This window comes from Passer domesticus, chromosome 2, assembly GCF_036417665.1.
Source record: "Passer domesticus isolate bPasDom1 chromosome 2, bPasDom1.hap1, whole genome shotgun sequence".
NCBI classification, from domain to species: Eukaryota; Metazoa; Chordata; class Aves; order Passeriformes; family Passeridae; genus Passer; species Passer domesticus.
Window position 1 is genome coordinate 112,294,632 of NC_087475.1, and position 26,155 is coordinate 112,320,786.

Genomic DNA, 26,155 nt, shown 5'->3' on the forward strand with positions numbered 1-26,155 from the left:
TAGCAGCCAGATGCCAGGTGATGCTGGTCGTGGGCTTCCCTTGCTTTCCTCCTCCTCTTCCTCACTGCTTCCCCGTCTGTCTGGTGAGGCCTGGAGCTTTGCCAGTGCTGTGCAGCTGGAACTGGGATGGTGGTTGCTTTGTCCTCCAGTAATGGCAAGCTGGTTCCATGGGACACCTTCACACTGCTGGGACCCTCGGGTTGGTGTTTGGGGTGCCCACGGGCTGCACCTGCACGGGGCGTTCCTAGGTCTAGCACCATTGCAGGGACAGCAATTCTGATCTGTGGGCTCAGCCCCAAAAACCAATTTTGGGAGTGCTAGGGGTGGGTGGCTATTCTGGGGTGCTGGGAGAAAGGTAGCAAGGAAAGCTCCCCCAAGAGCTTATGGTGGTTTTCTTGGGATGCTCCAGCAGCTACTGGGGATGCGTTATTATGGGCCACAGCCAGGACATCAGGGATAGGGGTATTTGCTGCCAGAACTTAGCCTCAGAACAAGGTGAGCCCTTGAGATTTTGGGGGTGTCTTGTGGGAGGCAGGGAGTGATGCAGCTCCTGTGGCAGGACTCTGTGGCTGTGGGGGGTTTGATGCTTGGGGACGCTTTGCAGATGGGTCCCCTGAATCTACAGATCGGGGAGAGCCTGGCTGTGTAGAAAGTCATTTACAAACTGGGGGTGGGTGTGTGTGGTTGGTGGTCCCTGTACTTCTGTCCCTGCTGCAGCATCCCCTGGCTTGGCTTGTCTGCAGTGCTGTGGTGGCCAGGGGGATCCAGGGGATGGCCCTGGTATGGTGTGACCCTGCTGTTGGGGACAGCATGGGCTAGAGTTGCACCCCAGTGAGCATGAAGAGGAGGCTGGAGGGCATCAGGGCTGGAAAAGGGTACACCCCACCCACAGTGGGAGGGGTCACCCCTTCCCGATGACACTTTCACTTCCCACTTACGGGAAAGTGAAACAGGGACCTGCACGGTTTTAGTGCTGACGTCGGGTGATGGGGCTGATTTCTCACGGAGGAAGGAGGTGCCGTGCTTCCCGGGGGACCCATCAGGCACCCATCCTCTGCAGCCAGGCTGTTGGCACAGCCCCCCCAGCAACACCAGACCCTGGGACACTGGGGCTCCTCTGGGGTGGCTGTGCACGTGGGGTTTGGCTTCCTGACCCAGTTTGCTGGCAGCTTCCATAAAGTGTGTCAGGAGCTGAGAGCATTCCAGTGGAACTCAGTGGGTAGCGACAGCATTGCCAGATGTGTTTACCCCTTTTCTGGCTGGATTTCCCCATTTCTGGTTGGATTTACCACTTTTTTGACTGTATTTGCTAATTTCTGTCTGTATTAGCCCCCTTTCTGGCTAGATTTGTGAGGCAGGCAGCAACGCTTTGGAAGGGAATGCTGTTTGCTGATGCAAACTCATCTGTTTGTTGGCGCCACAGTCTGGGACCTGTTTCACCTTCCCAGGTTTTACTTCCATGGGGGAAGGGGAATGCAGGTGGGACCTCAGGGAAACGAGGAACCCTCAGTTTTCTTGCCCCCTTGTCCCTAACTTCTCACCCACCTCATCACTGCCCACCTTCCACCTCTATGTAACACACCCTCCATCTGCATGCAGAGGAACCTGGGGCAGTTCTCCTGTCGGGGCACACCCTGATGTGTGTGTGTGAGCCCTCAGGCCCCCAAACAGGGGGGCTGGGCACCCTCTGGCTTCTTCACATGAACCACCTGGAAATGGGAACTCATGGCAGAGGGAGGAGGCTCCAGAGAAGCAATACCACCCCTGGATTGTGATTCCACAAGCCTGAACTTGATCCCTGCACAGCGCCTGGGGGGGGGGTTGAATATCATTTGCAATTTCTTTGGCTGAGAAGATCTTGAAAATGAAAAAGCCTCACCCTCCCAGAAAATATCTTGGGTGCTGCTGAGCAGATGGGCACCCACTGAGGTGGAGTGTGGAGGGTTTGGGTGGGAAGGGGTCTGTGGAGTGCTGGGTGCTGTCCTGGGACCCTTCGTTTGCTCTGGGATAATCCCTGCCTGCTGAGCATTCTGCTTGGGCACTTTCGGGGTGAGGATGTGGTGCTTTTGATTCCCAGCTGGGTGGGGAATCTGTGGTAGCCCTGGAAGGTCTGCTGGGGACATCACATTCACCCCCCGGATCCAGCAGGGACACTGGTGACATTGGCCTCATTCTGGCTGGCCGTGGCCCTTTGTCTGAGGGTCTCTTCTTAATTTCGGCAGGAAAGGGTAAAAATTGCTGTGTTGTGAGTCTGGTTGCCCAGTGCTGCTGGAGCTTGGTGGCTGAAGAAGCCCCTTCCCACTGTGGCCAGCCCTGTTCCCACAGGTCCTTCTGCCACTTGGCTCTGTCCCCTGTGCCCACAGGAATGCTGGTGAGTAACAGCTTGCTGCCCTCTCTGGGAATCCACAGGAGTCCCGGGTGTTGGGACATGGCAGCCATGTGCCTGCTTGTCCAGCAGCCAGAGTTTGGCTTGTCCTGCTGCCCCACAACGCCCTGTCCTTGGTACCTGGTTCTTGCCGCAGTAGTGCTGAGCTCTCACTTCCCAGAGATCACCCTGCCTGGCTCTTCCTTCCTCTCCTGAGAGCCCTGCCCCGTCCTTCTGTCACCCAGGGCTCACACGGCCTCAGGACCCGGCCTTCTTGTCCCTCATGGCAGCTGTGGTCAGCACATCGCCGCACTGAGGCCTCACGGTTCTGCTGGGCCTGCGGTGGCTGTTGCACCACATCCTAGCTCACGGCTCCGCTCGGCTTTCCGGAAAGTTCCCATTGCTGAGGCGGCGTTTGAGGAAGTCCTGGGGCGGGCAGAGACCCCTTGGCAAACCTCCACCGCGCCGGCTGGACCACAGGCAGGCTGGCCGCCTCCTTCTGCTGAGCCGAGGGACCCTGTGCTGCTGGTAATTAGCTTTCCTTGATTAATGAGCCCACAGACCTGGGGAAGGGGAACGTGGCGTGCAGGCAGGGTGTGCCTACAATGGAGGAAGAATTGCAGTGGGAACTGGATCTATCAAGTGGGTGCCAGACACCCAGCAGGGCTCCTGTGCTGGATTTTCCAGGCTCATGGCCACTGTTCCGGGTGCCATGGAAGGGACAGGCAGGGAAGAGCTGTGGGATGGCCACCACTTTATTACCTGGTGCTTGGGTGCTGAGTGCAGCTCTGTCAGTGACATACTGATGGCCCTGGTCACACTACTCGATTGCTGGCATGTCCTTAGGGGTAACATTGATTACCCAGGGGAAGCTGGAGCCAGTGAAGGCTCACCCGTCACTTCCAGCCAGAGCCCATAGCTTCCATGGCATACACAGCTCCTTAATTGAACACACCCAGCCCTCATCAGTGCCCACGGCCCTGAGAGAGTGGTGGGATGCAGTGGGAGAAGGGTGGGCACACCCCTGCATCACGGGGGGCTACTTCCTGGGCCAGGATGCCCAGCTCTGCTGGGGGAAGAGATGCATCCCAAATGCTCTCTTGAGCTGAGGGCATCTGAGGTGGGCTGGGGTAGCTGCAGAAGCCCCCAGAAAAGCAGCCAACACCCAAGTTTGGGAATGGAGGGGTTTGCCGAGCCCCTTGGCCAGAAAAAGGGAACCAGCACCAGGCCTCCCCAGATCCTTTGTCCCCAGCACTGGGAGAGTGAGGGCTGTGTGGGTTTGGGATGGGGCTGAGGGGTCTGCTCCTCGTTTATTTATTTGGCATCCTAACTTATCCCCCCAGAGCACCAGCCACAGTGCCAGGGTGCTGGCAGCCCTTGCCGTTCCCTCCTCACACCATGTGTCCAGCCTTTAAGTCTCTTACAAAACAGCCCCTGTGGTGTTGCCTAATCCTGGGGAGGAATGCAGTGGGTCAGCACTGGGAGGATTTGTGCTTGGCAGGGGCCACAGCCAGAGTTACCCCCCAAACCCTAGCAGGCAGCTGGGTTATGGCATCTCCCTGTCTTGGTTTTGCTTCTGGAATATCCTCATCTTGTTTAGCACAGGGGTTAAATGATTAATGACTGAAGGAGGGAACCTAGCAAAGGCCTGATGAATTATTTACTTGGAGAGGGCAAAGGGCCTGAAGCAACGGGGAGCTGCCAGCCTGGCACACCGGGGACCCTGCACTTCCCTCGCTGGAGTTGTGTCCCCATCTCCGTCCCCGGTGAGCAGCAAGGAGGGCCCTCAGCCATCCCAGAGAGTGCTGGGACAGCGCCAGTGGTGAGTGCTGGTGCAGCTGTCCCTTCCTGATAGGCGTGTCCCACCACTGCATCAGTGTCCTGGCACAGCAGGGGATGTTGGCACTGGTGTCAGTGGGTGACACTGATGGTGATTCCTTGGCTCTAGCCAGGACAGGGGGCATTTGTGGGAGCCCCATACTGGTGTCACTGTGTTTCCCTCTGCTCCTCCAGAGCCTGTGCCCAGCTGGGGTTGAGCCCTCCTGTGCTGGTGTCACTGGGATGTGGTGACAGCAATGTCACCACACTTTTCCAATCACTTATCCATTTTCAGTAATAGATGAGGACTTTCTAGGTGTGGAGGTGGAAGATAGAATTTTATTCTGATTCAGGGATTTTTGTGGTGCTGGTTGGGATTGCTGGGACCCGTTCTGGGTCCTAGGTGCTGCTGATTTCTCTGGTGCTGCCGGCAAGGAGCCACAGGGGTCAGCCAGCCCTGAGTCCCTGTTGCTCCTTCCTTGGACACTTGGTCCTTCAAGCCCGAAGCAAAGCCAAACTGTACCTGGAAGTGCCAGGGAAGTGGCACTGTGGCCACATCCTGGCAGCACCACTGAGATGCTGGTGTCTCGAGGTGTAGGGGTCACTGGCTGAGGGACCCCATGGTGCCTGAGGCTCGGCAGGGTCCCGTTAGTGCCGGGCTGAGAGCGAGCCTTGCTCAGCTGTGCACTTTGCACCGAAACCGCAAGCGCTGCCGAGGACCTGCCTGAGTCACAGCAAATGTGACTCTGACAGCAGAGCAGACTGGCCTATTTACAGCTCCAGGAAATCCTCTGGCTCCTTCTTAGCAGGTCTAGAAAAACCTCCAGCAAACACAACATAACATGGTGCCGACGTCACGAGCAGTGCTGTGTGTGCCAGCATGACGGGATCTGCTTCCTGCCTGGAGCCTGCTGAGGCCATGATGCTGGTGGGTGGGAAGGGCAGGGTATCCCATCTGCTGCTTGTTGGGATAACAGGGATTTGCCCTGCCAACAGCAGGGTGTGGGATGGGTGTTCTGCGGCAGGAGCTGGGACACCAGGTGAGCCCCACGTCTCAAGCTGTGGATGCCACGAGGGCACTCTGCTAGGTGTGTGCACCAAGGGTGCTGCACAGGTGCTCTGCCAGCACTCCAGGGTGTGGTGCCATGCTAGAGCAATGCCAAGGACAGACAGGGCTCTGGAGCTGGGAGCAATGCCATGGTGGGCATATGGTCTGTGAGGAGGGGTTTGGTGTGGTTTGGGCTGGGGGCTCCAGTGACAGCACCCTGCCAGTGGCTGTGATAGGGACAGCCTGGGAGAGGGGACAGCCTTCTGGATCCAACTGTCCATGTCACTCTATCCTGGCTTGCTGCTGTAAACCAGAGGAGCTGCATCCTGGAGGGTGACAGCCCTGAGGTGCAGCCAACAGCTCCCCTGCCTTTGAATCGTGCATAGTCAGGCATATTCCCTGATTATCCACCCAATGTGGATAATCCCCTACTTCTCTGTCCCACAGCCCAAATGTCACCCCCTGGGACCAAGATGGGGCCCCATGGAGACTTTATCTCTAAAGGGATGGCCTCTATGTTTCAATGCCTAAATTGGGACCCTCCAGCATTTCCACACTCCTGCAGCCCCCCAGTTCAGGACTGGATGATCCGGGGGACACAGCCATAGGAAAACCAGGTTGCTTCATTGAGAATGTTGGTTTTGGGACTCCAGGCTTCACCTGGTGTGTGTTTTGGGACTGATCCTGATCCTGTTGTCTCCATTCCCAGGTCCTGATGTCATCCTGAGCCTTGCTGGCAACAGAAGATGCACTGAGTGGTGCAGGTTTCTGTGGCCAGCCCCCTGCCATGGAGGAGGAGGGATCTCTGCCGGTGGCCGCCTGGCTTTCCGCCTTCCACCTCGACCAGTATGTGGAGAACTTCCAGCAAAACGGGCTGTGCTCAGTGTGGGACTGCCGGGCTCTGACGGACGAGGGGCTCACCCGCCTTGGGGTGCTGCTGCCCGGCCACCGCCGCCGCATCCTCCTGGGGCTGCAGAAAGCCTTTGCTGAGGCCCCACTGCCCGCTGGGACCCACCAGCCCCCTGCCACCAAACCTGTCCCCATGAAACGCCACATCTTCCGCCTGGGCACTGCAGCAGGGCCGGAGCAGCTGGAGCCCCGGGGCCCGCCAGTGCCCGGTGGGACCCCGCTGCTGGAGCCAGACAGGGCTGCAAGCTTCACCCCGCTGCCCCCACCCATCCCACCGAGGGTGGGCTGCCGCCCTCCCCTCAAATTCTCAGCACCACTATTGGGGGACAGCCCCGAGCACCCCCCTGCATCCTGCAGCCATCTCCCGGCCCTGGAGGACCCCTCTCCACCAGCCCCTGGGGCGAGACCCCCACTGCCGCCACTGCCGGCCAAGCGACACCAAATGGAAACCAAGTGCCAGAGCCTGAAGAGCCCCCCACTGCCTGACCGTCCCCCCGTGCTGCCCCCCAGGGCTGTGTCCCAGAGGAGGTAAGGGGGGTGGCAGGGGCATGGGCTTGGGGATGCCCCAAGGTGACTGGGTCTGTGTGGGGGGCTGCTGTGATGTGGGTGGGACCCTCGGGGTCACGATGTGGGTTCCCTGGGGTACCTATGCTCTCCCCAGACCTTAGCACATCTCCTGGGGGTACCCCCAGCCCCAGCATGTCCCATGGGGGTACTCCTGCCCCAGGCCACAGCACATTTCCCTGGGCTACCAGCACCAGGGCGGGGGGTGCTGAAATATTAATTTTGGCTCTATCTGGATGTATCCACCCTGATCATCCCAATCACCCAGGTCAGCCCTGCCTGGCATGGGCTGGAGTGCAATCCCTGCAACAATGTAGAGCCCTGCCTTCCCCCCACCTGCAGTGTAGGCAGTGCTGAAGCCTGAGGAACTCTTAACACACAGACAATGAACTGCCGGGCACAGGGAACATGGGGCAAAGCTGCTGCCAGCTGCTGTGGCCAGATGACATGGGAGCAGGCTGGAATTTCAGGACAGCAGCACTTGCAGCCCCCCCTTTCATGTCCCAACCCACTCAGCACGCTCCCAAATCCTGCAGAGCACAGGCAGATATGGAGTGAGGACTGGGAGTGCAGTTTGCAGCGGGCAGACAAGCTCCTGGATGCCAGCATCCTCCCAGGATGAGGCGGGGGAATGTCACCAAGCTTGTGTGGTCCCTCCCACCCCAGGAGTCCTTCCCTGCAACTTCTCCAGGACCCACTGGCTCTAAGGGATATACTCCTGGAGCCGGGGATTCTAGCTGGTCTCCTGAGGTGGGTCCTGGGAGCGAGGGCTGGGTTTGTTCTGACTGATGGTGCCGGATGGGACCATCCAGCTGGACTGATGGTGCTGGATGTGCGTAGTCAGGATGAGAATGGGAGGGGGGCGGCTGGGTTTCCCCTCCAACTTCCCACCCCCATGTCCCAATGGGCCTTTTGTGGTAAGGTGGGTGGAGGTGATCCCTCTGCCCCTGCTCTGACCCCTACCTGCTGGGATGCTGAGCGCGGGAGGGGGCTCAGGCAGCTCATGTGGGGGGCTGGCATGCCATGGGGTGGGCAGCACCTGTCCCCGGGGCTCCTTGGAGTTCAGATCAACAGTGTCCATCCTGGCACGCCAGGAGCTCTTCCCACCACTGCATTTCTGCCGCGAGATAGTCACCCAAATCCTCCCGGAGCCACTCTCCATCCTGCCCTGGCCAGGAAGCTGCCCGAGCACGATGAGGCCGATGGCTGCCACTTTGGGGCACGCTGTGCCAACTGTGCTGGCTTGATGCCAGCTGTGCTGGTTTGGTGCCAGCTGTGCTGGCTGGGTGCCAGCTGTGCCGCGGGTTCAGCGCCATCCGTGCTGGCTGTTTGATGCCGGCCGTGCCGCGGGTTCTTCCCGAGGATTTGAGGGTTCGGTGTTCGACATGCCGCCGCTTCGGCCATCTCAGGAAGTCTTGCTGTTTTAGCCAGTGCAGAGGAAGTGCCGGGGCGAGAAGCTCCGCTCCCCGCCGGCCTCCCGCAGCCCTCCCCGCGGTGCCGAGCGGTCCCACCGTGGTTCCCGTCACCTGCCCAGGTAGGGGGGCACGGCTGGCAGTGTGTGCCGCACGGGAGCAGCCGGCGGGGCCGGGCCGAGGGGGTTTGGGATGGGATCGAGCGCTGCCGGGTGCGCCTGTGGCTCCGCCGGCTCCAGCGGCGTTTCCTGCCCCGGCCTGCGTGCCCGCGGGCGGTGCGGGTGTCCCGGTTCCTGCTGCCGCCCCGGGATCGGGCGTTCCGCCGCGGAACCGCCGCTGCCCGGCCTGGCACGGCACCCCGAAGGCCGGGATTCCCGCCTGGAGCTGCCCCGCGGGATCTGGGGGTGCATAGGGGTCTCATGGGGGCTGCATGCAGGACCCTGAGACTCAGGACGGGATGGGCATACGGCCTCGCCCGGCGGCGGTGGCTGAACAGCATCCCTGGACACAGAGTGCTCCAGGGGCTTGGGGGACTCTGGGGTCACCGTGGCAGAGCCCCGGGGTCTGTGCCAGTGTGGCACAGGTGGGTGGCCACAGGGCCCTGGCACCTGGTGTGCCGTCATGCACTCATAACATATAGATCACATGTGTGTGTTGGTGCTTGGTATGGGAATACGTATGGGGGTGTGAGTGTGTGTGTGTGTTTATATACTTCTCACATAGATCCTGAGGCTGTAGTGAGTATATACAGGAGAAGATCTGTGCATCCATATGTATGTTATATGTGTACTGTGTGGATATGTTGGGGAGTTCAGAACTAACCAGCTGAACCCCAAAACTCTGATTTCAAAAGTCACTTTAACTGTATGACCAGGAATATATTGGCTACAGGTGGGTTCTTGTTTTGAGAACGTTTTGAAAATAAAGAGCTATTATTTCCTAAGAAATTCTTCTCTCTGAGGGTGGTGAGGCCCTGGCACAGGCTGCCCAGAGAAGTTGGGGCTGCCCCATCCCTGGAAGTGTTCAAAGCTGGGTAGGGTGGGGCTTGGAGTAACGTGGGGTTGTAGATGTCCCTGCCCATGGCATGAGATAAGCTTTAAAGTCTTTTCCCAACCAAACCATTGCATAGTCCTATGGCTCTTTGGCCAGTGCTGGTGCCTGGCCATGCCAGGGTGGGTGGAGGAGGTGCTGTGGTGCAGGGCAGCTGGCACGGACAGGGGGTGCACTCAGGAGGGGCAGGATATGTCACCCTATGGTGGGTATTGGGTCCTGGCTCCATGCGTGGGGCAGCATCTGCTGGGAGCTTGGGGAACTATCCACACTGGGGCTGCCTGGAGTGATGGGTGACTGGCCAAAGGGTGCTGCTGTTGGCCCCAAATGCATCTCCTGCCCCCTGACCTGGGTCCTGTGAACATGAAAGGCCTGGGGTTGGGGGGGATACTGCTGGGCTGCCCAAGGACCAGCAACAGTGGGGGATGCTTGCCCATGTTGGGGCTGATGGTTGCTCGTGTCCGGATAATCCTTGCTCATGCTGGGCTGATGCCCACATCAGGGTGATGTTTGCCCAGGTTTGGATGGCACTTGCCCACATCAGGGTGATGTTTGCCCAGGTCTGGATGGTACTTGCCCACATCAGGGTGATGCTCACTGCATCCAGGCCGGGACTGGGGCTCTTTGCTGTGAGGCAGCTGCATTGGTCTGGCCCTGTCTCTGGGTGGGAATGAGACCCCACCATAACCCCCTGTGGAGGTGGAAGTGCCCACAGGGGAGGGATCTCTGAGAATGAGGGCTGAGGAAGAGCTGGAGCACCCCTGTGTATGCAGACAGCCTGGGAGCAGAGCAGGTGACCTGGGCATTTCTGGGGTGACACCATCCACCCATCTCCCCTCACTTCCTGCTGTGCTGCCGTGGTCCCTGGCGCTTCCTCCTAGCTGCTTGCAGAGCCATATTGTGGTTTCCTCCAGGCCATGATCAACTCTGAGTTCTCACCATCCCCCCCAACCCTGGGCCACCCCAAGCATTTCTGTGCTAGGAGGTGATAGGATCATCCCAACCCTGCTGGGTGTGGGTTGTCTGTACCTCCCACGGGTGGATGGCACAGCTGTGTTCAACACTGGGAGCTCTCTCTCAGCAGCTCTAGACTTCATGCCACCCTCCCAATGCCAGCAGCGGGGCTGTGAGCTCGCCAGTTTTGGCCACTGGTGGCTCAGACCTAAACAGCCCACAGAGGATCTCATGAGCATGTCTGCATCCTAATTGTGGGATGAGGCTGACAGTGAGGGGGGGCACACCCTCTCCATGCCCAGGAGATGGTCTAGGGATTAGAGCAGCCCTCTGAGCAGCTGGTAGGGGGTTGTAGAAAGTGATGTCCAAGGAAGTGATGACAGAAGACTCCTTTTCAGAGGGCTGGGTGAGCTGGGCAGGGGTGGTGGCCTGGGCAGAGGTGTGGCTTTGGGGTGGTGTCTGTGGGAGAGCAGCCCTCTCTGCCCCCCTGAGAAGAGAGGCCTAGATAAAGGGTGGCATTTAAGGTGCTGATCAGATAAGGGACAGCACATAAAGCACTGGTTTGCCACTTCTCTAATGGCAGAGGTGGGACCAGCCAGACCCTGCCTGGAGCAGGACTGGCATGCTTTGGGCATGGCTGCATAGGGGTCCAGGGAGTGCAGGGGGTGATGGGGCACCCACGCCACCCATGGAGCCATGGGGGGACATGAAGCCCAGGGATGCTACAGCAGCTGATGGTGATGGGTGGAGCAGGTAGACCAGTGGGGAGGGTGTTTTGGGAAACTGGGCTGTTATTTGTGCCTGAGCTCTCTGGGTGCCCATCCTGCTATCCCCCCCTGGGATGGTGGGGCTAGGGGCTGCACAGGACTGGGGCTGAGCCAGAAGCCCTCCTGAGAAGTCCCTATCCAGGAGATGGGGTTGTCCTGGCCTGAGGCTTGTCATCTCCCTGCTGGCCATGGGACTTTTGTTGCAGCCCCCCATCCACACCCCAGGGGCAAACACCATCCTGGGGGGCTGCACTGATATAGACCCCAGCCAGGCTCTTGCCGGAGGCTCTGTGGCTTGTGCACTGTCACCTCTGTGTCTCTGGGTCTCTGCACACCTGGGTGCTCCGGCAGCTCCTGCCTGGTGGTGTTGGGAGCAGTGCAGGCTGCTCTACTGCCCACACCCCCCTGCCCATGCTCCCCTCCTTCCCTGCCAGCATGCCCTAATGTATGGATGGTTGTGGCTGGTTCCCATGGAAATAGCTGCTGAGAAATGAGGTCAGGCTGACCCCGGGAGAGCCAGCACTCCCATCCTCCCCTGCTTCCTGCTCCAGCCAGGGAGAAGTTTCTTCTCCCAAGCTAAGGGAAAGCTCTTGTGCACAAGCCATGGTGCTGGGAGGCACATCCCCAGCATCCTTGGGGATGTGTGACGATGGCATCCTTGGCCATGGAATCATGGGATCACAGAATGGCTTGGATTGGATGGGACCTTAAAGCTCATTTAGTTCCACCCCTCTTGCCAAAGGGAGGGGCATCTCCCACTAGACCAGGTTGCTCCAAAGCCCCATCCCACCTGGACTTGAACATTTCCAGGCATGGGGCAGTCACAGCATCTCTGGGCAACCTGTGCCAGGGCCTCACCACCCTCAGAGGGAAGAACTTCTTCCCAATATCCAGTCTAACCAGCTGTTCCTTTTTGTGGCTGCAGTGGGAGATAGCTGGGGCAAGGATGGGGATGGTGTCAGCCTCCAGGTCCCCTGAGGCTCACCTACCTGGGGCTTGGGGTGGAAATTCTGCCCACTGTCTCTGCCCTGGATTCAGGGATGTTTCAAAGGTACCTTGTGTTTTTATACCCTGGAGAAACTTCTTAATTTCCTGCCCTTGAAAACACCGTTACCCCAGAGGTTTCTATTGATTGCCTGTCACCTTTCAGCCTCAGGAAGGCAGGAAGCAAGGAACAGGAGGTAGGAGTGGCTGAGCCCAGCTGTTCAGGCTCAGTGGAGAGGAGGACAGTCCCCATGGTCCCTCTCCTTGCTGGTCAAGGTTTTGGGGCTGGGGGCATTCCTCACTGAGCCAGGAGAAGCTCCATTTCCAAGATTTCTTGCTGCTGTAGCAGCCACCCTGGATCTCCAGTGTTCACTCCACCAGAAGGAAGCTGGTGGTACAGAGCATCCCTAGGACCCCCGTCCTGCTCAAGGCCACTTGCAAACCAGCTAAGGAAGCAACTCTGCCATTGTTTAGACTGGAGGAAAGAAAACAACCTGCTCTGGGATGTGGCTTCAAGGATGTGGGTGGCTTGGGGTGTCCCAGAGTCAGATAAGGATCCTGAGCCGTGAAGCAAACACAGGGGAGTGAGGCTGGATGCCAGGAAAACATTTCCAGGCTAGAAGAGTAGTCATATAACCCAAGCACAGGAAAGGCTTTACCGTGGTGTCCTAGGAATTGGTTTGTGGGTCTGGGTCTGCTGGGGTTTGGTCCCTTTTGGGGATCCTCTGTGACCCCCCTGCAGGTGTGTCAGGGTTGGGAAGTGAAGCAGGGGCTGGCATAAGGGAGTTCTTGCTGCTCTCTCCCACAGCATCCCTGTGAAGGAGGAGGTGCCCATCCCTGAAAGGGCACCCGGTGTCACCCTGCCCTCCCAGCTTCCCCCGCCTCGCGCCAGGGCGCCAGCGCCGCCGCCACCACCACTGCCCTCCAAGGCCACCCTGCCCTTCGTGCCAGAGTTTGGTGAGTACAAGGGGGCCTCTCCACGCTTCCCCTGTCACAAACCTTGCCTTGGGATAGCTGGCTGCCAGTCCATCAGCACCCATCCCATGGGTGCTGTGCCTTCCTTCTAGTCAGCTTGTTCCTCTGTCCTTGCTGCGGTCTCTTTCTTCTCTGTCCCCTTTCTTGCCTTCTGGGCTGGGGAGGTCAGGGGTGCAAGACCTGGGCTGGGGGATTTAGGGTGGGTGAGGTCTGAGCAGGGGACTTCAGGGAAGGGGTGTAAGACCTGGCTTGGAAGTTTCAGGGGATGTGGGCTGGGGGTTTGGGTGCAGCCTCTCCTAGGGCAGAGCAAAGGTTTCTGTGGGTGCTGGAAGCACCCACACTCACTCACAGAGGAAAAGTGAACCTATTAGGGGGGTGAAATGCAGATGTCCCTGATTCTGGGGTCCCAGGATGCCTTTGCATCCCCCAGCCCCATCCTCAGGGTGTCCCTGGGGCTCAGCCAACTGCAGGGAGCAATGCTGAGCTGGGGATCCCCATGGGGAGGTGAAGGTTTGGTCTCAGGGTGCAGTCCTGCTGGGACTGTACTTCAGCTGGAATGGCTGTGCTGGAAGGAAGAGGAAGGGCTGAGTTGTGTGGGGTGCTGGGTGCCTCTCAAGGCCAGCAGCCCTGCAGGAAGCAGCACTGGTTTAACTGGGATCTGGGGTGTGTTTCAGAAGCTGGGAGAAGCTGTGGACAGGTTATCAGGACAGAGATTATCTGTGTGTTGGGGGGTGCAGAGAGGAAAGCTGCTCCCACCCTGATGGGTCTGGGATGCAGAGTTTGCAGGGGGTTTCTGTGGTGCCAAGGTGAGCATCTACCTGTTCCCCTCAAGCCCCTGCAGCCTGAGAGCATCCTCGCCTGCTGTCAGGGCCCAAACACCATCATCTGGGTTGTGGTTTTGGGAGGAATCTGATCCAAATTCTCAGTGGGATTTGGGAGTGGGTGTCTGCCAGGGCCAGGCTGTCTGGGACCACTTGTTCCCTGTGGAGTTACAATCCTGACCAGGATTCCTGCTGATGTGGGTGCTGGGTGAAGAGGAACCATCTCTCGCTCCCATCATCAGCTGGGATCTCATTTCCACGGTGCACAAGCTCGGGAGCTGATAAGGAATGGGAGAGGAGGGAGGGGAATCCACCCTGGAAAACAAGCTGTGGAAAAAGCCCCTGGGAACCCCCAGCAGCAGGAGCTCCCAGGCAGAGACACAGGAGCCTGGATGGGGCCATGGTGCTGGGGCTGGTGTCACCAAGGTCCCTTCTGGCGAGGCCAGGAGAGTCACGACAGTGCCGGGAAGTGCCACTCGCAGGACTTTGCCCTTTCCCAGCTCTCCTGCAAACTCCTTGATAAAACCTTTGTTATCACAGGAATGGGGTGGTTATTTGTTCAAGGGCAAAGCAAGGGGAAGCCAGCCATGTCTGTATCACCTTCCCCACGGGCTCTGGGGTAGCAGGGGGAATTGGGACCCCTTGTTCCACCCCAGCTGATTCCCAGCATCTTCCCTCTCCTTTGCCAGATGACTCAGACTACGAGGACTCGGCGTGGGAGGAGGAACTAGCCAGACCAACGGGGGAGATGGCCAAGGTTGGTCCCACCATGGGGCTGGAGGTGGGCAGGAGCTAGCAGGGTGACTGACCCTAAGGACAGGTACCTTGGGATGATCCAGAGATACTGATTAGGGCTGGAGGAGCATGTTGGCAGTGGCTAGAGAGGGCTTCTGCTTCACTGAGCACCCACATGTTGCTAGGAGGTACCCCCTGGGTTTCCCATGGGGGCTGGAACCCCAGGGTTTCCAGGGAGCACCCATTATGTCTCCCATGGGATTTGGAACCGCAGAGATGGAACTCGGTTCTTCAATGTCCTTTAGAAGTATCTATCAGGTCTTTCAGTGGTGCTGGGACTCAAGGGTCCCTGGGGAGCACCCACCAGGTTTCACCCAAGTGCCCCCAAGCATTCACTGGGTCCTCTGGGTCTCCGGGGGGCACCCACAGCTGTGCAGCACACCACACATGCCCAGAGTGTGTGCTAGTAGACATCTCCAGCACTGCATCTTGAATGTAATCCCTGGATTGTGAATTTCCACGTGCCTCCCTCGCTCTCTGGGATGGGAATGGATGGATTTGAGGAGCCCCAGAAGCTGCAGAACTCCCTGAACACCTGAAGCCCCCATCCACCTTGGCTTGGGAACACCAGGGCCAAGGAGGCAATGCCAGATTTCTGATGAAGCTCCGACATTTTTAGCTGCTACAAATAACCATCCTGGTGTTCAGCTCCTCCCTTGGCTACACTTTCCTCTCTCTGTGAGCCTCAGCATGCCTCTTCCTGGGCACCCTGGCACTGTGGGCACCCATTGAGCTGGGCATGGGCTGGTGATATGGCATCGTGTCTCCTCTCCTTCCCTCCACCCTGCACCCTCATGGTGCAGTGGTGGCACCAAGGAGACCTGAGATGTCACCCCTGTGTGTCTCTGCAGGAGGATGCTGAGCCCAGGATGGGGCAGCCACGGTCCGTGCGTTTCAACAGCCTCTTCAGTGAAGATGAGTTTGGCGAGGACCCCCCCAGTGCATCCCCTGCCAGGTACAGCTTGGCTGCAGTGCTGTGTGCAGGGCACCTGCGTGTGGTGCTGTGTGTGTGTACCAGGGGGTGTTTCTGTTTGTGGGGGGCTGTGAGCACGGGCAGAGAGCTCTTGTGCATGGCAGGGCAGGCGAGTGCACAGGTCAGGGCCTCTTGTGTCTGCACAGCTCCACGGTGTGCACGCAGATGGGCACGTGCAGGACCTGTGTGTGGGAGCACGTGTGGTGTGTGTGAGCAGGCAGCAGCTCTGCCCATCACTGGGTTGGGGCTGTAGTCCTGGGGGTGCCCCTGTCCCCCTTCCTCAGGCCTGGACTGTCCCTGAGACTGGGGGACACGCTGGGACTCCACCGAGGGGACTGTCCCCAGTGTCCCCGCTTGCATACAGCTGGCCTGCATTGCCTGCGCCTCAGGGAAGGTCACAGGGAGGCTGAAGCGTGCCAGGGAACCTCAGCCCCTCCCTGGACCTGCCAGCTCTTAACCCCCTCCCTCGGCTCCTCATCCCCAGTGGTGGCAGCAGCTGGAGTGACAGGGACCCCAGCCTGCACCCGCCTGCACCCGACGCCTTCCCTGGCAGCATCCCCGGCACACTCAGTGACAGCATGGAGGGCACCGCTGCCACCAGCCTGCTGTCACCCACCATCAGAGCAGGGTGGCTGGACAAGAACCCGCCACAGGGGTGAGTGATGTACCGGGGGTCCCTGTGTGACATAGAAGAGTAATTGTCCCCTCCTTTTCTCACCTGTCATTCCTGCTCATGGGGGTGTACTTTTGCTTTGGTGAAAATCCATTGCTAGGGGTTCCTTCCACTCCCTTCTAACCTGTGAATTAGGCTAGAAACACCCTTTTTTTTGGTGAAAGTCTTTCTCAGAGCAGGTGCCACCAGTTGTACTGACTTTGCTGAGAAGGGGAGGCTGCAGCTCAACCTTCCTCTCATCACTGGGAAAAGAGCTGCTTTTCCTCTGGGGGAGCCCTGGAATAGCGGTGACCACAAGAGAAGCTGTCAGGGATGAGGTGGGGTGTGTGGGCTGAGCTGTGCATTTGGGATCGCTGGGTTTGCTGCAGGAGGAGGTGGTGATAGCCCCTATCCCATGGGATAGCAGCCCCAGATCCTGGGCTCATGGTGGATAGTCAGAGTGGTGCAACAGTAAAAGAGGGGAAGTGCTGGGTTTGTGTTTGTGTGCCCCATGGTGAGCAAGGCAGGGAGTCATGGGGAGCCAGTGATCCCCCAGGGAGTCTAGTGAGCCCAGTGAGCACAACCAACACAGTGTGCACAGGGAGCCCACCCTAAGAGCCCCTGCACTAGCTGGGAGGCAACAATCAAGCAGGAGATGTGATGACGGATGTTTGGGAGCTTCTTAATCTGGGCTCCAAGTAAGCCCTGAGGCAGCAGTTCCACCGAGGAGGAAGCTCAGCTGTTTGCAACAGAGCAGTTGTGCTGCTGGGGAAGTGAGAGCAGCTGGAAGGTCCCTGGGAAACTGCTCCAGCAAACTTTTCCTGAGTAAACAAGCCCTTGAGCAGCCATGTCCCTGCTGCTACAACAGACCCCAGCCCCACCAGCACGGGGGGACCTGGATGTTCAGTGCTGGTAGGGGGCTGCATGGCAGGGCTTGCTGGAGCTGTGTTGGAAAGGGCTTGGCTCCTCCTGCATCCCTAATGCTAAAGCTATGGGCTGAAGAGTGTTCTCCCTTTTCCTGTGGTGCGTGGTTGCTCTGCCTTCTCAGCTGGGGAGGGCAAAGGGGTCTCTGGTGGGCTGTCTTCCAACCCCCAGAGGGTCCTGCCTCTCATCTGTATCCCCATCCTGACAGAGATGCACAGCTTCTCCCCGTGCTCTGGTGCCACTGACCCCTCCTGGAATGTGTCTCCTGGATTGAATCCTGCCTAGCTGTTAGGGGCAGCCCTTGTTCTCAGCTCCATGTTTTAATTGGTGCCTGGAGGAAAGCATGAAGTCCCCATTGCTATCCCCAACAGCAACATGAGGGCACAGGATCAAGGGCTGGGGACTTCAAGGGCTGGCTGGGACAGGCCTCTTATCCCTGTGCAGGATAGAGGACTGGGGATATAGCACCACATCAAGGGCTGGGGACACAAGTCAGAATGGAGGGCTGGGGACATTGAGGGCTGGGGACACAGGGCAGGATCAATGCCGAGGTGGCCCCAGGCTTTTGGCAATTGGGGCGTGAACATGCAAGCAGAATCATCCTGAGTTCAAGGGCATCCCCTCCAATGGGTCCCTCCGGTCCCCTCCCAGGTCCTACATCTACCAGAAGCGCTGGGTGAAGCTTGACACTGACTACCTCCGCTATTTTGACAGTGAAAAGGTGGGTGGAGAAGATGGATCTGGGGGTTTGGGGTGAGAAAGTGGCAGAGGAGCTGCCCCAGCAGGGCCACCTCCCTCTGGGCATCCCAACTCGGAGATGTGGCTGTACCAAGGGTCAGTATCCCAGGGAGCAGCCGTGGCTGGGGGATGGGATGTGGGAGGCTCAGAGCCTCCTGGCCATTGGAGCTGGAGCACTGGGAGCCTGGGGCACTAACCGCCCCGTTTCCCCGAGGCCACAGACATGAGCAGCGTGTCTCCCACTCCCTGACCCAGGATATCTACTCCAAGCGGCTCATTCCCGTCTCCTCCATCTCCCGCGTCTCCAGCGTTGGGGACCAGAAATTCGAGGTTGTCACCAACAACCGCAACTTTGTGTTCCGGGCTGAGAATGATGGTGAGTGACAGGGCTCCCTGCTCCCCAGCTCCTCTCCCTTCCCAGCCCAAGGGATGAGTCCCATTGGCTCCTGGGCTCAGACTGATCCTGACCTGTCTCGCCTTTGGCCCCACAGCAGACCGCAATGAGTGGATACGGACCCTGCAGCAGACTGCAGAGGAGCGGAAGAGCAAAGCTGGAGCGAGGACATCCATGTCCTTAGCTGCTGACAGTGCCACTGAGCCGGCCGATAAGAGTGGCTTCCTGGAGCTGCGGGGCTTTAAGCACAAGCTCTTTGTGGTGGTGGCTGGGGACAAAGTGTTCCTTTACAAGAATGCGGAGGTGGGTTGCTGGGGGGGCTGTGGCACAACGGGGACCCCTTCCCTTTGCACTCCCAGCCTGAGCAGAGCAGCAGTGAGCCAGGGCACCCAGCCTGCCACCATCCCTCAAATAGGGACAGCACAGAAGCCACAGGCTGCAGCCCTCTGAGCCCTCCCTCTCTGCTGGCTCTGAGCCTTGGGATCTCCCAGGAGCATGACATCCACTGTAGCTGCTTCCAGAGTCTGTGGTGCCCTAGGAACACCCAGAATGAGAGCTGGGCAGTGAAGGGACAGAGTTACCCCAGCTCCCAGGCACTGGATCCCATTATCCATCCCCCACTTCATCCCTTGCCCACCCTCCCCCACCAGGACTATCGGCTGGGGATTGGCATCACCTACATCGCGATGAATGTGGGGAACGTCAAGGAGGTGGATCGCCGGGGCTTTGACCTCACCACACCATACAGGATCTTCAGGTGAGCCCAGGGTGGGGAGGGGGTGCTGAGGGTGCTGCCCACCCCGAGCCATATCTCACCCCCATCCCTCCTGGCAGCTTCTCTGCTGACTCGGAGCAGGAGAAGGAGGAGTGGGTGGAGGCCATGCAGCAGTCCATCACTGAGGCACTCTCCAACTCGGAGGTGGCCGAGAGGATCTGGGCGGTGGAGTCCAACCGCTTCTGTGCCGACTGCGGCTCCCCTAAACCCGACTGGGCCTCCATCAACCTCTGTGTTGTCATCTGCAAGAGATGTGCAGGTACCCGTATCCAGAGGGGCACAAATAGGGATCCCTGGGGACCCCCAGACCTTTCCCACCCCCGAATGGGTCCCTAATGGCTCATCTCGCCGGCAGGGGAACACCGGGGGCTGGGCCCTGGCATCACCAAAGTCCGGAGCTTGAAGATGGACAGGAAGGTGTGGACTGAGGAGCTGATCAAGGTAGTGGCACAGACCAGTCCCAAAAAGCCCTTTTTTGGGGGGCAACACCCTGTTCCTGCTGCATTATGGAGCTGCTGGCTGTGGGCTGGGGGGTGCTGGAGCACGGCAGGGCTCCTCCAGGCTGATTCCAGGCCTTTGGGGGGACACCGTGGTGTGGCTTGGCTGGGGAGAGGACCCTCGGCAGCCTTTTCACTCTGTCCCTGTGGAGCCCTGGCAGCCAGTTCAGCACGCCGGTAAGGCCACAGACAGCCGGTGTCTCCTTGTCCGTGGCTGTGGAGGGCTGGAGTGGCTGTGGGCTGGAGCAGGGCCGAGGGCAGGGCAGCCCCCGGAGCGGAATGGCCGCCGGCGCGCAGGAATGTGGCGGCGCAGCCAGGGCCGGGAATGGGTGGGCGGGGGCAGCTGGGATTCGTTTCAAGACCTAACCTGGCAGCCATTTCCCGCCGGCAGAGCCTGCCTGGCTCCGTTCTTCCCATCTGTCCTGCTCACATCCTGCATTCCTCCTTGGCGTCCCACCCGCGCAGCCCCCGCCTCCAGCGCTGCCTGCTCCCCGAGCTCCCAAACGCTTCCAGCTGCTGCCCGCGGCTGCTCCCTTTCCCCTCCCCTCTCTGGGAACCCTGCCTGAATCCACCCCGGCAGCCCCAGGGCCCGAGCTCGCACCGCCCCTTCTCCTCCCTCGATGCACCCATTGCAGCCCTAAGAGCTGCGGGGTGCTGGCAGTGTCCCGAGGGCATTGAGGAGATGTGTGTCTGCCTGAGAAATCCCCTAATGGCACTGCTCAGCTGTGGCTAGCGGCATGGCAAAGGGCCACCAAAAGCACTTTGAATCTGTCCCCGAGGGTACCGAGCACCACCCCACCTCCCACAGCTGGGTGCTGCTTTCCAGATGTGGCTCTCCGGGGCAGGAAGGGGAGCTGGCGGCCATGGGGGCTGTCAGATGCTGCGTGCCTGCAGTGGGTGGGTGCACCTGCACCCTGCCCAGCCCCACTCCCCACTCCCCATCCATGCTCTTCCTGCACCCCACTCTTCCTCCAGCGCAGCACCCTGCCCCCCTGCAAAGCCCCCCACATGCCCCAGCAGTGTGGTCACACTGGCGTCTCCTTGTCATTGTTTCCACAGCTCTTCCAGCAGTTTGGCAACGCAATGGCCAACCAGTTTTGGGCTGCAAATGTGCCTCCCAGCGAGGCCATCAGCCCCACCAGTGGCAGCCAGGAGAGGAGGCGCTTCCTCATCGCCAAATACCGGGAGGGCAAGTACCGTCAGTACCACCCGCTCTTCGGCAACCAGGAGGAGCTGGACAGGGTCAGTGGCCCCCTGCGATGGGCACCCTCCTGGGGGTTTGCCTGAGCTGGGGTCCTGAGGCTCTTTGGGGAGTGAAGTCTGTGTCCAAGCAGACTGCCCACCATACCTCCCTGCCTGTATCCCCCCAGCCCCCATTGCACACGCTGTGTCCTCACTGTGCACCCCAGGCCAAAGTCTGGGGTCTCCAGGAACCTGAGCCAGCTGTGAGGACAGGGTAACATCCCTGCCATTGGGTGTAACCAGCTTCATGACCAGGATGGAGAGCCTTGTCCGAGATGGGATCTCCCTACCACAGCCAGGCAGCCCCAGGGTTGGGGGCTCCAGGTTTACCTCTCCCTCGCCTGGAAATTGTTTTGGGCTCAAGCTCTGCGCTGGATGGGTCTTAGGGGGGCTGGTGCTGGGGCACACCCCAGTTGAGGCAGTTTGATATCCCTCCCCAGGAGTACCTGGCCAGCACTCCTAATCACCACCCATGGCACTCATTCCCAGTGCCGGCTGTTGGCAGGGTGCCAGACTAGAGCGGTCACACAAGGAACACGACACATGGAATGCCATCCTGGCACTCTGGCTGCTGATCTTCACCTCCTGCTCTGCCATGGCTTTGCCCCTGCTGTGGCTTTTCCAGTGTTTTTACAAGCGGTGGGGGTGCATGGGGGGCCCAGGCAGCCGAGGGAATTCGCATGTGGGCTTGTTTGTTTTCCTACTCTGGCTTGGCCGGCCCGCCCCGCTGCCGTATGACTTCACCCCGGCTCCTTAAGGGAGGGATTCGCTGCCGGCTCCAAACTTTTTCTCCCAGTTTGAGCCTCCTTTGTTCTGACCAGGCGGCTGGGAGGCGGCCGGGAGGCGGCCGGGGGTCCGGCAGCTCGCTGAACTCGCCCGGCTCCTTTTGCCGGGGGGGTCTCCTCCTCCTCCTCCTCCTCCTCGGTTGGAGCCATCTGCTTCACCACTGGCCTCCCGGCTCTGCTGCAGGCTCTGTGTGCGGCCGTCACCACCAGTGACCTGGCAGAGACGCAGGCTCTGCTCTTCTGTGGGGCATCGGTGACCTGTGACACTGGGGACCCCCAGTGCCCAACGCCCCTGGCCCTGGCTGAGAGAAGTGGGCAGCGGCTGCAGATGGAGTTCCTGCTCCACAACAAAACCTCAGGTAAGAGCTGACCCCCTTGAAGCTCCACCATGAGCTCACACCCACTGACAACATTCCTGGAGTTGCTGCTGGGGTGTTCTGGGGGACACAGCTATGTTTGGAGCTGGTCCCAGCTCTCTGTGCTGCCCTGCAGCTTCCTGGCAGGAGGCTCTCCATCTGCTGGCACTGTCCAGGGTCTGTGTACCCTGAGAGAGGGAAGAGAGGCTTTGGGGAACCCCTGCACCCCTGGGAGCTCGATCCCAGCTGGGAACACAGGTCTGGAGCCCAGCTGGGGATGCAGGCAGGTACCAGAAGGGATAGGAGAGAGAATTCCCACACTGCATTCCAGGCAGCTTCAAGGGACATTCCTTTGTCAGATGGGCAGCCCCCACCTCCAACACGTCCCTGGGGCAGGAGGGCTGGCCCCCTAATGACCAGTCCCATTCTGCTGGATGTGCACTCCAGCCCCTGTACTTGACTCCAGAAGGGCTGACAGTGCCCATGGGATCTGCACCCTAATATAGGTGTTGGGCAAGTGGGCAGGAACACTTGGGCAGGTGGAACAGAGGTGTGGGGGGCTGGCCAGCACCTGCCAGAGCTGTCACCTCCCTCCTTGCCTTGGCAGCCAAGTCTGTCCTGCATTCCTGCGGAAGTTGGAATTTGCCCAGGTCTGGGGCTGGCCCAGCTCTTCCTGACGTGTCAGCACTAAAGGTGTCTGGGAGAGCTGCGAGGCCTCCCAGGCCACCCCAGTGAGCCAGAGAAATCCAAAGCTTGGGCTCACATTGTTCACATCCAGTCCCAGCTCCATGCTTAGGGAACGGCTTTGCGGAGGACTCAGGATGTGGAATGACTCCCAGGCCGCCCTAGATTTGGATACCAGCATTGTTCCTTGCACTCCAGCTGTGCTGTGGTGGGAGCTCGGGCTGCAGCCTGTGAGATGCTCCTTGTGCTGAGATGGGGGGGACCCAGCTGCCTTGTGGGGCTGGGGGAGGAGGGCAGCTCCCCATGACAGAGTGATCTCCCTGCTTGCAGAGCCGCCACGCCTGGAGATGGTGTGCAGTGAGGAGAAGCCCTACTCCGTGCACCTGCCCTCCATTACCCACAATGGCTTCCTCTACAAGACCCCCTCCATGGTCAAGCCCATCAGTGAGCGGAAGGGCCCAGAAGGTACATTTGTGAGACAGGGAAAAGGGAGCTGGGAGATTGATAGCAATTTCCCCTGTGAGGGGAAATTGCACCCTCCCCTGTTCTCTCAGGCATTGAAAAGGTGGTGGGGAAGTGCAGCACTACTCGGTAGCCTGGTTCGGTGGGTGGTCACATCAGATGGGCACCCAGTGGGCACTGCTGGAGTGCTCAGGCTGGCTTGGTGGGTGCCGTGGGGCGGGCCAGAGCTCAGGGAGGCTGCTGAGTGCTCTCCTGTGCCGTGCAGAGTTCAGCAGGCGGTGGTGCACGCTGCAGGACGGCGTGCTCAGCTACTATGAGAACGACCGTAACACTGTGCCCAACGGCGAGATCAGGGTGGAGGAAATTGTCTGCCTGGTGAACAACCCACTCCATGCCCATGGGTAAGGCTGCACTCCCCTGGAGTGCCCCAACAGCCTCTCCATTCCAGCATGGCCTGGCACAGCTGCAGTGGCCCCCATGAGGGGTGTCACGAGGGGACTATAGTCCCCAACCCCACCAAGGGCCCCTGAACCGATGGCTTTGCAAGGATTCTGTATAAATTGTTTGCAGCTCCTTTGCAGCATCTTTCCAATACTTCTGTAACACCTTTGCGACCTCTTTGCCTCTGCTTTGTAATCCCTTTGGAGCCGCAGTCCAGCTCCCCTGTAACCATTTTGTGGCCCCTGTGCAGTCCCTGTGTCTCTGTTGGAACGCGTCTGGCAGCACAGGGATGCTGGAGTGCCTGGGGCCATGGTGGGGGGATCCCACATTAGATCAGCCATTGGCTGATCAGCCATTGGCAGAGCCATCAGCAGCCATGCAGCAGGATGCTCCCACCCCTGGAACACCCTATTGCCCACCCAGCTCTATCCCACACCCGTGGGTACCCAGGCTCTGCTTTTCCTCCCTCCTGAAGGATCGAGAGCACGTTTGAGGTGTACACCGAGGCAGATCGACTCTACCTCTTTGGGCTGGAGAGCCCTGACTCTGCTCGAGAGTGGATCAAGTCTATTGCCAAGGTGGGGTGCAGGGGCCTGGGGTGGCCCTGTGTGCTGGGGGCAACCGGACGCAGTGGTGCTAATGGATTCCTCTCCTCCCTGGCTCAGTCCTTTGTCCACCCCTGTGCCGAGGAGCTGCTGGCACTAGACTTTGAGCGGCTTGGCCGACTGCATTACAAAGGGGGTCTCACCCTGGAGCGTGCCCAGGAGGGCTGGTTTGCCCTGGTCGGCTCCACTCTCCATGTCTGCTCTGAGGATGGCCGTCGGCAGGAGCCTCTCCAGCTGCGCAAGCTGCAGGAGCTCTGTGAGTACCTCTGCCCTGCTGGCAGGACCCTTCTGGCTCAGGGGGAGGGCGTGTCCCCCAAATCCTGCTCTAGGGTGCGCCTAGCTTTTGGTGGGAGTCTGGTGGATATCGCTCCTGTGGAGCTCAGGGTCCCTTGAAAGACAGGGAATGCAGCTGCTCTTTTTCCTCTCCATCCTCTTCCCCCTCTCCATCCGCTTCCCCGTCTCTGCTTGTCCCATTTGGACTGGAGCCAGACCTGTTGGCAGAGCCTTCCACAGCATGTGGGTCTAGGGGAGTTGTATCACCACCCCGTGTTCCTGTAGGTGATGGGCTCCCTGCCTTCCTTTCCAGCCATCCAGGGGGACCACGAGGTTCTGGTGTTGGTGGAGAGGCGGAGGTAAGAAGGTGGGGGAAAAGCCTCCCCCCCAGCCAAATACCCCTCCTTGTTCTGGAGTGTCTTTACCCTCCCTGCCATGACTGTAGACCCCCAAAATTGAGTTGGGCTCACCTGCAGGCCCCCAGGGCCAGCCTTCCTGGGGGTTGCAGGCATGCAGTGAGGTGTGGGGGACCACGTGCTGAGCCTAGGCGTGCTGGCAGGACGCTGTACATCCAAGGGGAGCGGAAGCTAGATTTCCTGGGCTGGGTCCATGCCATCCAGAAGGCCGCGAGCAGCTCGGGGGACACCTTGTCGGAGCAGCAGCTGACGGAGTCGGACGTCCCACTGCTGGTGGACCGCTGCATCGACTACATCACTCAGTGCGGTATGGATCGAGCCCTGGGAGGCTGGCAGGGACCACAGCGTGGCGTTCAGGCCGCCCCACTGGTGTGGTGTGGCAGGCTGAGGGCCCTACATGCTTGTGATACGTGATTCCCTCCCTCCCTGAACATCTGCTCCAGCTCTGTGGGAGGGCTCTGTCTCTAGCAGGGCTTTGTCTCCAGTCACAGGAGCACCTGCAGGGTGGGATGCTCTGTGGCACCTGGCAGTGTTTGATGGAGAGCTGATGGGCCAGGAGTGGGGTCTGTCTCCTGCAGATGGGGTCTCATTCCCACTGGTTCCATCACAGGGCTGACGTCTGAGGGAATCTACCGCAAGAGCGGGCAGAACTCCAAGACCACCAGCCTTCTAGAGGTGCTGCAGCGGGATGCACGCTGTGTCTGCCTGAAAGAGGGCGAGCACCAGGTGGACGATGTTGCCAACACCCTCAAACGCTTCTTCCGTGACCTTGGGGATGGGCTCTTCACTCGGCAGTGGGCCCCGCACTGGCTGTGGGCAACGGGTGAGCCCTGGGGGCTGCTTGGGGGTGGCAGGAGGAGGGGCGTGGGTCACCCAGTTCTCTGCAGCCAGTTTGTCCCCTTCTTGGGTTGGGGAAACATGTCTGGGCTCCACATGTTCCCCTGTGCTGGGGTCTCACGTGGTGGTGGGTGGGGACTGGAGTGTGTTCATGCTGCCCCTCTACAGACTCATGCTCTGGCAAGGGTGGGGCTGAGCCAGGGGAGACAGCCAGATCCCCCTTCCCTTCTGGATCTGCTCACTGGACACTTGGGATAGATGCACCCAGCAGAAAAACAGACACAAGCTATGGAGCTGGGATGCTCTGGCTTCAGAGAGCTGGGATGCTACAGCCTTGTGATGCTCAGCTCTGTGCACTGGGGTGCTCTGGCCCCATGAAGCTGGGGTGATCTAGCCCTGCAGAGCTGGGGTGCTGTAGCCTCATGGAGTCAGGGTGCCCTGGCCTCACAGGTCTGGGATGATTCAGCCCTATAAAGCATAAATCGCCACGAACCTGGTATTCTCCAGGCCTAGGATGCTCTGGCACCTTGGAACTGGCAGGTTCCAGCCCCATGGAGCTGAGATGCTCCTCCCCATTCAGCTAGGGTGCTCCAGCCCCACGGAGCTGGGACAGTCTGGCCACGTGGAACTGGAGTGCTT

At 59.6% G+C, this 26,155-nt stretch overlaps 1 protein-coding gene across 7 annotated transcripts in view; it reads left to right on the forward strand.

The window, feature by feature from the left end:
- ARAP1 (ArfGAP with RhoGAP domain, ankyrin repeat and PH domain 1) overlaps positions 1–26,155 on the forward strand; it is a 35,325-nt gene that overhangs the window by 1,384 nt on the left and 7,786 nt on the right. For 3 of the 7 annotated variants that reach the window (XM_064410803.1, XM_064410808.1, XM_064410807.1), the window contains exons 2-21: positions 5,941–6,668; positions 12,680–12,828; positions 14,357–14,424; positions 15,314–15,417; positions 15,920–16,090; positions 17,663–17,732; positions 18,005–18,125; positions 18,241–18,446; positions 18,794–18,900; positions 18,978–19,177; positions 19,274–19,359; positions 20,475–20,657; positions 21,627–21,801; positions 22,813–22,947; positions 23,210–23,345; positions 23,861–23,963; positions 24,051–24,246; positions 24,577–24,622; positions 24,823–24,986; positions 25,290–25,502. In XM_064410803.1, coding sequence (XP_064266873.1) covers positions 6,019–6,668; positions 12,680–12,828; positions 14,357–14,424; positions 15,314–15,417; positions 15,920–16,090; positions 17,663–17,732; positions 18,005–18,125; positions 18,241–18,446; positions 18,794–18,900; positions 18,978–19,177; positions 19,274–19,359; positions 20,475–20,657; positions 21,627–21,801; positions 22,813–22,947; positions 23,210–23,345; positions 23,861–23,963; positions 24,051–24,246; positions 24,577–24,622; positions 24,823–24,986; positions 25,290–25,502 — 3,283 coding nt within the window. In that variant the 5' untranslated portion in view covers positions 5,941–6,018. Of the gene's footprint in view, positions 1–2,739; positions 2,894–4,057; positions 4,188–5,940; positions 6,669–8,046; positions 8,239–12,679; positions 12,829–14,094; positions 14,257–14,356; positions 14,425–15,313; positions 15,418–15,919; positions 16,091–17,662; positions 17,733–18,004; positions 18,126–18,240; positions 18,447–18,793; positions 18,901–18,977; positions 19,178–19,273; positions 19,360–20,474; positions 20,658–21,626; positions 21,802–22,812; positions 22,948–23,209; positions 23,346–23,860; positions 23,964–24,050; positions 24,247–24,576; positions 24,623–24,822; positions 24,987–25,289; positions 25,503–26,155 lie in introns of those variants that run through there. The other 4 variants (XM_064410806.1, XM_064410804.1, XM_064410809.1 and 1 more) reach the window with 4 other exon arrangements.